The 10,000-nt window shown below is 31.4% G+C and overlaps 1 protein-coding gene across 1 annotated transcript in view; it reads left to right on the top strand.

Annotated features, from left to right (window-relative positions):
- Positions 1-10,000, top strand: part of LOC137617013 (uncharacterized) — a 46,811-nt gene that overhangs the window by 30,474 nt on the left and 6,337 nt on the right. The window contains exons 2-4 of the mRNA XM_068346873.1: positions 7,161-7,398; positions 7,974-8,047; positions 9,445-9,614. Coding sequence (XP_068202974.1) covers positions 7,161-7,398; positions 7,974-8,047; positions 9,445-9,614 — 482 coding nt within the window. The remainder of the gene's footprint in view (positions 1-7,160; positions 7,399-7,973; positions 8,048-9,444; positions 9,615-10,000) is intronic.

Raw genomic sequence — 10,000 nt, forward strand, 5'->3', positions numbered from 1 at the left:
TCATACAAATTATTAACACTATTTTGATTATTGAAATTACTATTATCATAAAAATTATCAAAATGATTAAAATCTTTAAAATTAGAATAACTATAATTATCATTATTATTATTATTATTATTATTATTATTATTATTATTATTATCAAATGACTAAAATGGTTAAGTCACCTGAAAAAAAAAAACGTATAGAACACAACCCGGCTTTAGTGAATGACTCGGGTGCTATAGCCGTGTTGCACAGTATCACTCCATTATTGAACTGGTTGCTAGGATGATCTGATTGGCTTTTTCATGGCGATAAACAATTCCTTTTTATAAGTCAAGAATATTCCAACACCAGACCTTGGGTGGGTCTCTCTCTCTCTCTCTCTCTCTCTCTCTCTCTCTCTCTCTCTCTCTCTCTCTCTCTCTCTCTCTCTTTTTTTTTTGGGAGAAGGATGATATACAAAGAATTATTTCAGTTCCTGATATATATATATATATATATATATATATATATATATATATATATATATATATATATATATATACATATATATATATGTATATATATACAGTATATATACATATATATATACATATATATATATATATATATATATATACATATATATATATGTATATATATACATATATATATATATATATATATATGTATATATATACATATATATATATATATATATATATATATATATATATATATATATATGTATATATATGTACATATATATACATATATATATTTATATACACATATGTATATAAATATATATATATATATATATATATATATATATATATATATATATAAATATATATACTGAGTGTATATATATATATATATATATATATATATATATATATATATATATATATATATATATATAGATAGATAGATAGATAGATAAATAGATGTATTTCTTTCCGGTCACACCCAGGTCTCCTTATACCTCGGGTAGGGGAGGAGAGGAAGTAGACATACCCAGGTAAGAGAGGAGGGTCTATGTGCATATCTAAATATTTAGCAGTCATTTTTGACGGGTCGCGTACACTAGTTTAAATATAAAAAATATAGACAAAACAAATCCAAGGAAATTTTTATATATAGGCCTACCTGAAAACGGAATTAAATTTGGAGATTTTTAATAAAATATATTTAAAAATATCTAAAATATCTAAAAGATAAATGTGAAATCTTATTTTCCAGAGTTTTTAATAAATATATTCAAAAAAATATATAAAATATCTAAAAAATAAACGTAAAATCTTATTTTTTTTTTTAAAGTACATTTAAAAAATATCGAAAATATCTAAATGATAAATGTAAAACCTTATTTTTTATAGATAAAAAAAAATATATATTTAAAAATATATCTAAAAGATAAATGTAAAATCCTTTTTATTTTAGAGATCTAAAAAAATATATTGAGAAATATCTAAAATATTTAAAGATAAATGTAAAACTTTTTTAGTTTTTAAAAATATATCCAAAAGTATCTAAAAGATAAATGAAAAACCTTACCTTTTTAGTTTTTTAAAAATATATCTAAAATATCTAAAAGATAAATGTAATTTTTATATACATTAAAAAAATATCTAAAAGATAAATGTATTTTTTAAAATATATATTAAAATTATATAAAAGATAAATGTAATTTTCATATATATTTAAAAAATATCTAAAAGATAAATGTATTTTCAAAAAAACATTTAAAATTATATAAAAGATAAATGTAAAACTTTTTTCTAACTTCAGCATCCGCCTCGATAGTGTGTCCTTTCCCCGGCAGGGGACCAACCTCCCCCCCCCCCGAGTATTCCCATTTAAAAAATATCTAAAAGATAAATGTATTTTTAAAAAAATATTTAAAATTATATAAAAGATAAATGTAAATTTTATATATATTTAAAAAATATCTAAAAGATAAATGTATTTTAAAAAAAATATTTAAAATTATATAAAAGATACATGTAATTTTTATATATATTTAAAAAATATCTAAAAGATAAATGTATTTTTTAAAAAAATATTTAAAATTATATAAAAGATAAATGTAAAACTTTTTTTTTAGCTTCAGCATCCGCCTCGGTAGTGTGTCCTTTCCCCAGCAGGGGACCCCCACCCCTCTACAAGCAACCCCCCCCCCCCGAACCACTTCCCCAAAACCCCCATTCGGAAGGTTACTAGAACACATCATAAGATATTTAAGAGGAATTCCGATACGACCTTTCCGATTCTCATGATGCTGTGATGTCCGCTCTCTCTCTCTCTCTCTCTCTCTCTCTCTCTCTCTCTCTCTCTCTCTCTCTCTCTCTCTCTCTCTCTCTCTCTCTCTCTCTCTATTTAAATGTTTAAACTAAATCGCTCTACCTATGAGCAAATGGAGTCTTTCAACTTATCTTTTGTAATTTTTATTTTCATATTTTCGTTTTCCATTCACTCTCTCTCTCTCTCTCTCTCCCCTCTCTCTCTCTCTCTCTCTCTCTCTCTCTCTCTCTCTCTCTCTCTCTCTCTCTCTCTCTCTCCGGCGCCGGTTGTACTACTGGCATTCAAACACCGGTTTCGAGAGAGAGAGAGAGAGAGAGAGAGAGAGAGAGAAAAGAGAGAGAGAGAGAGAGAGCCAAGCACTTGCTCTTTATCATATAGGGGAGATGACCAGGCGTTGGGACCAAGGTATCATTCAATTTTATTCAGAAAAATAATTAAATCAATATTTTTTTTTCATATGGTTAAAAATTCTTAAACAATAAGATGTAAAATATTAATTTTTCAGGACTTCAAGTACGGCTAATAAACTTGCTAAATTATATTATTGTACATGTTATCATAGCAATACAATATACGTTTACGGTACAATGATGAAATTATCAATGGTATTAAAACAAAGTATATATTCTTAATTCAAATAACGAAATGTCTCTAAGGATAGAAGGGACTCTTTAGCTATGGCAATCAGCTCTTCTAGGAGAAGGACACTCCCAAATCAAAGCCATATCTTCTGTACCATGGTCTTCCACTGTCTTGGGTTAGAGTTCTCTTGCATGAGGGTACACTCATGCACATTATTCTATCTGTTTCTCTATTTATTTTCCTAAATGGACTGTTTTCCCTTTTGGAGCCTTTGAGCTTATAGCATCCTACTTTTTTTTCTACTAGGGTTGTGGCTTAGTTAATAATAATAATAATAATAATAATAATAATAATAATAATAATAATAATAATAATAATAATAATTGAGAATGTTCTTTAATGATACAATATATGAATCATTCATTGTAAACCATATCTTCAAAATAGCACAATTATTATGCATTGCAAAATACTTCGCAAAAATCAGGTTGCGATGGCCAATGTGGTAACGTCCTTGACTGGTGAACACCAGATTGGGGTACGATTCCCGCTCAAACTCGTTAGTTTCTTTGGTCGCTGCAATCTCACCATCCTTGCGAGCTACGGATTTGGGGGGGGGGGAACTGGGGGAGCCTATAGTTCTATCTGTTGAGTCGTCAGCAGTCATTGCTTAGCCATCATTGGTCCTTGATTGGGGGGGAGGGGGCTTGGGTGCTGATCATACGTATATATACTGTATATGGTCAGTCTCTGGGGCATTGTCCTGCTCGCTAGGGCAGTATCACTGTCCCTTGCCTCTGCCATTCATGAGCGGCCTTTAAACTTTCAAACCATCTTGAGAGATTTCCAAGCATTGCTCCAACATCTCAAATAGAAGAAGCCGATGTATGGTCAGTCTCTAGGACATTGTCCTGCTCGCTAGGGCAATGTCACTGTCCCTTGCCTCTGCCATTCACGAGCAGCCTTTAAACCTTTAAACCATCTTGAGAGGTTCCCAAGCATTGCTCCAACATCTCAAATAGAAGAAGCCGAAGACGCAATGTATAAATCATCTAAAAAAAAAAAAAAAAAAAGAGCTTGCCCGAATTAACTATTCACCAAGAGCGTAGGTGGTCCAATGACATTTAGGACATTAAAAGATTGTGATAATATTATATGATGATGATAAAGCTGAGCCTTGCTGTCGCCTGAAAGCGGTTCTAAAGGTTTCGGGGAAAAGGTCTCCGGGAATTTATTCCAGGAATTCATTCCGGGAAGACTCAGAAATAAAATCTTTTTACTTATGTCATTGAAAGTCGTCTGTAATTCATCCATCTCTGTGGTTAATTTAGAACTAGTATACGAGACCCATTTATAATGGAAGATAAATATTCAGATAGATATGCACACACATGCACATGCTTATATATATATATATATATATATATATATATATATATATATATATATATATATATATATATATATACAGTATATATATATATATATATATACTGTATATATATATATATATATACAGTATATATATACATATATATATATATATATATATATATATATACATACATACAGTATATATATATATATATATATATATATATATATATATATATATATATATATATATATATATATATACTGTATATATATATATATATATATATATATATATATATATATATATATATATATATATATATATATATATATATATATATATATATAAATTCCTCTTCATTATAAAGGAGAAATTTTATTTTTTATTTTTTACCCGAACTTACTTTTATTTTGGAATCTGAAAGATCTATGTTGGTATTCTTGTTACTGATTTCGTCAGCCCAAGAAAGATTGTTCTTTTAGAGAGAGAGAGAGAGAGAGAGAGAGAGAGAGAGAGAGAGAGAGAGGAGAGAGAGAGAGAGAGAGAGTTATCTCTCGCTTGTCACTATCTTATTAACAGTTTTGTTAAGAATGTTTGGATATAATTCTATCAGATAAACAAGAGGGGCACTCAGAAGAGCGCAGACCTCCGCCACGGAAACTTATTTCTCCACCTTCCGCTCGACCTTGACCTTTGACCTTAACATGAATTAATTTGCGTGGATTTTCATACACTCAAATATGAACCAAGTTTGAAGTCTCTGTGACAACTATGTCCAAACTTATGGCTGATTACGTGAATTGGACATTTTGTTTAACCTTTGACCTTGACCTTCCAAATTCAATCATTTCCAACTTTTCACATAACAGCTAATCCCTGCAAGTTTCATTACTCTACGATTAAAATTGTGGCCAGGAAGCTTTTCACAAACAAACACATACACAAACACACAAACAGGGGCGAAAACATAACCTCCTTCCAACTTTGTTGGCAAAGGTAATAAATATAAGTTAACGTATAAACAGCAATTTACACCGAAAATGCTAACGAGTATCAGAGAAGCTATGGCTACTTAACTTTATACTTTATAAGTACTACGATTAAGTAAAAAAGTTTAATAAAGAAAAACGAAAGATGTATGGCGTTTGGTTGGGTTGGGGTAGGGTGGGGTTGGGTTGGGTGGGTTGGGGTAGGGTGGGGTTGGGTTGGGTGGGTTGGGGTAGGGTGGGGTTGGGTTGGGTGGGTTGGGGTGGGTTAGATGAGCTTTGGGGGTTTGACCTTTGCTGAAACTACGGGTTTCTATATATATAGCAAAACAAACCCTCCATCACTTTCTCTCTCCTTATTGGTATAAGAAACTACAAGTTCATGGACTATGTGAAATATCCGTGTATGGTAATCTGTTGGACGGGGGTTCGAGCCCTACTTATCGCATTTAACGTACAGTAACTGCTCCTTCCTCTAATGGTGTTATGTAACTACTTTTAATAGTGTCATATAACTCTTCCTTCCTTTAATAATGTTACATAAGTACCCCTTCCTCTAATGGTGTTTCATAACTGCTCCCTCCTCTAAGTGTCATATAACAGCTCCTTCCTCTACTGGTGTTACATAACTGCACCTTCTTATGATGGTGTTACATAACTGCACCTTCTTATGATGGTGTTACATAACTGCTCCTTCCTCTAACGGTGTTACGTAACTGTCCCTTCCTGTAAGTGTCATATATCTACTCATTCCTCTACTGGTGTTACATAACTGCTCCTTCCTCTAACGGTGTTACATAACTGTCCCTTCCTGTAAGTGTCATATATCTACTCATTCCTCTACTGGTGTTACATAACTGCTCCTTCCTCTAACGGTGTTACATAACTGCTCCCTCTTCTAATAGTGTCATATAATTGCTCCTTCCTCTACTGGTATTATGTAACTGCTCCTTCCTCTACTGGCGTTACATAACTGTACCTTCTTATCAGTGTTACATAACTGCCCCCTCTTTTAATAGTGTCACATAATTGCTCCTTCATCTAATAGTGTCATATAACTGCTCCTTCTTCTAATAGTGTCATATAACTGCTCCTTCATCTAATAGTGTCACATAACTGCGCCTTCTTTTAATATTGTCACATAACTGCTCCTTCATCTAATAGTGTAATATAACTACTCCTTCTAATGGTGTAACATTACTGCTCCTTCTTCTAATAGTGTCATATAACTGCTCCTTATTCTAATAGTGTCATATAACTACCGTTCTAATGGTGAAACATTACTGCTCCTTCTTCTAATAGTGTCATATAACTGCTCCTTCTAATGGTGAAACATTACTGCTCCTTCTTCTAATAGTGTCATATAACTGCTCCTTCTTCTAATAGTGTCATATAACTGCTCCTTCTTCTAATAGTATCATATAACTGCTCCTTCTTCTAATAGTGTCATATAACTACCCCTTCTAATGGTGAAACATTACTGATCCTTCTTCTAATAGTGTCATATAACTGCTCTTTCTTCTAATAGTGTCATATAACTACTCCTTCTAATGGTGAAACATTAATGCTCCTTCTTCTAATAGTGTCATATAACTGCTCCTTCTTTTAATAGTGTCATATAACTGCTCCTTCTTCTAATAGTGTCATATAACTACTCCTTTTAATGGTGAAACATTAATGCTCCTTCTTCTAATAGTGTCTTATAACTGCTCCTTCTAATAGTGTCATATAACTGCTCCTTCTAATGGTGTAACATTACTGCTCCTTCCTCTAATGGCGTTTCATAACTGCTCCCTCCTCTAATAGTGTCATATAACTGCTCCTTCCTCTAATAGTGTCAAATAACTGTTCCTTCTTCTAATAGTGTCATACAACTCCTCTTTCCTCTAATGACGCTACTCAACTGCTCCTTCCTCTAACGGCAAATCAATCCTTTCCAGTGACGCTCCAGTCTCCGGGCTACTTCAACGGGTTCATGGTGCAGGCGAGGACCATCACAGGGAACATCGAAATCGTCGGCAGGTTCATGACAGTACCGAGTAGAGGGAAATTCATCAGCTGTCCCAAGGGAAAACAGGAGGAGAACACCGTCATCAGCGAAGCGGCCCCTGTGAGGTTGGGCAATTTGACCTTCACCTGGATGGCACCGGAGAATAATGTTGGGACGATCGAGTTCGTGTAAGTAACGTTTGGTCTTGTGACTCGTCTGCTGGTCTAGGCAGTGAATTGTATTGACAGTATATATTTCCTCATCATCTTTTAATAGTATCTTCCTAATCAGAAAGTTGCATCAGTTCTAGAGTTCAAACTTGTAGTGAATGATTTTATGTTGAACAGGCTGACATAATTCTATATTTATGGTATATATATGAAAGATCTAGTTTAAAGTTGTTGCTGATATATGCTTCTGGCTGGGCAAGGATTCGAACCTATGCTCTGAGCCGAAACAATGCCTGTAGGGACGACTTTACCAAGCGAGCTATAAAGAGAGCTTGATAGCTCAATTGGTAAAGTCATCCCTACAGGCATTGTTTCGGCTCAGAACATTGGTTCGAATCCTTGCCCAGCCAGTAGCATTTATCATAAATGAATTGCCAGTGGAAATACATTCCCAGAGGTATAATTCGGCATTAAATGCTATTGTGGTTGATATATATATACACAAGGTCTTTGAAGACTTTAAAACTAAATTCAGGATTTCTGAAATTCTGATATTAAAGAAATAACAGAACATTCTTCTTGTTCCCCAACAGGGCCAGCATTCTTCTGGCAGAAGGAATGCAGTATAAGACTTACAAATCCAACAGACTTCGCTTGAGTCTTTATCGTAAGTAAAAAAATATCTATAGTCAGAAGCTATTACATTACAGACTAGAGACTATAAAGAAACGGAGTATTGGATATTTTCTGCAATGTCTGTTTCTGTCAGATTGACAGACTACACTGCTTTTCCTGACAGGACCAGAATAAATAGACAGTAAATCTATTTAAAGTCAGAAGCTATTGGATTACAGAGTAGAGTCTATAAAGAGACAGAGTATTTGATATTTTCTGTAATGTCTGTTTCTGTCAGAATGACAGGTACATTGCTTTTCCTGACAGGACCAGAATGAACAGACAGTATATCAAATGGTCCCGTCTCTTGCAGACAGATGGTGGACAGTTTCAAAAGCCCAAGTAATTTATTAACTTAGACATAATGACAATTTAAATAAATAAACAAAGAGATGAATAAATAAATCCTTCAATATATAAGTTGATAAATAAATAATTAATCAAATTGGTCTTAAAATCCGGTTGAGCACAAGTGATTTCTTGACTTAGATTTAATTGAAATTCAAATAAATAAACAAACAAAGAGATAAATAAGTAAATCCTTCAGTAAATAAGTTGATAAATAAATAATCATTATTAAAATTGCTTTTAAAAAAGCCTTAATCTCACACTTGTGCTTGATAAAGCACAAAAGATTAATTAACTTAGCTAGACAGAATTACAATTCAAATAAATAAATAGATGCATAAGTTCGTAATTCAATAAATTAATAAATAAATAATCATTGGCAACTTAGATAGACGTAATTACATTTCAAATAAACTTATACAGATGCATAAGTTCATAATTCAATAAATATATAAGTTAATAATCATTGACAACTTAGATAGACGCAATTACATTGCAAATAAATTTATAGGGATGCATAAGTTCATAATTTAATAAATATATAAGTTAATAATCATTGGCAACTTAGGTAAACGCAATTATATTCAGAATAAATATATAAAGATACACAAGTTAAGAATTCACTAAATTAATAAATAAACAATCATTGGTAACTTAGGTAGACATAATTACATTCCAAATAAACTTATACAGATACATACTGTAAGTTCATAATTTGATAAAAAAAATAAATTAATTAATAAATAATAATTTGAAAAAAATTCACTCAAAAACACCCTAATCAGACACTTTTCGCAATTTCATTTCAAATGAATTTATAGATACAAAAATTCATAATTAGATAAATAAATGTAGAAAAATAAATAATAATTTGAAAATATTTCTCCTCAAAACGCCCTAATCAGACACTTTTCGCAAGTTCATTTCAAATGAATTTATAGAGATGCAAAACTTCATAATTAAATAAAAAAAAATGTAAATAAATAAATATTTGTAAAATTGCTCTTAAAAACCGCCCTAATCAGACACTTTATTTCACAGCCGTGTCAACAAAAGACTGTGCCGTAGCCAAAAGCTGCTTCCGATATTGCACAGATGACGGCGGGAGGGACTGCCCCGCTCATAAAACTCGCTACATGGCCTCCATGGAGTACATGAACCAGAAGACGAAGGCCAAGTTCACCCTCGGAGGGCGTATTGTGGACGATTCAGTAAGTATTTATTTTAATGTTGTTACTGTTCTTGAAATATTTTATTTTTCCTTGTTTCCTTTCCTCACTGGGCTCTCTTCCCTGTTGGGGCCCCTGGGTTTATAGCATTCTGCTTTTCCATCTATGTGTGTAGCTTAGCTAATAATAATAATAATAATAATAATAATAATAATAATAATAATAAGTTTAATAATAATAATAATAATAATAATAATAACAATAATAATCATCATTATTATTATTATTATTATTATTATTATTATTATTATTATTATAATAATAATAATAATAATAACAATAATAATCATCATCATTATTATTATTATTATTATTATTATTATTATTATTATTATTATTATAATAATAATAATAATAATAACAATAAT

The sequence above is a fragment of the Palaemon carinicauda genome, chromosome 23 (assembly GCF_036898095.1).
Source record: "Palaemon carinicauda isolate YSFRI2023 chromosome 23, ASM3689809v2, whole genome shotgun sequence".
Lineage (NCBI taxonomy): Eukaryota > Metazoa > Arthropoda > Malacostraca > Decapoda > Palaemonidae > Palaemon > Palaemon carinicauda.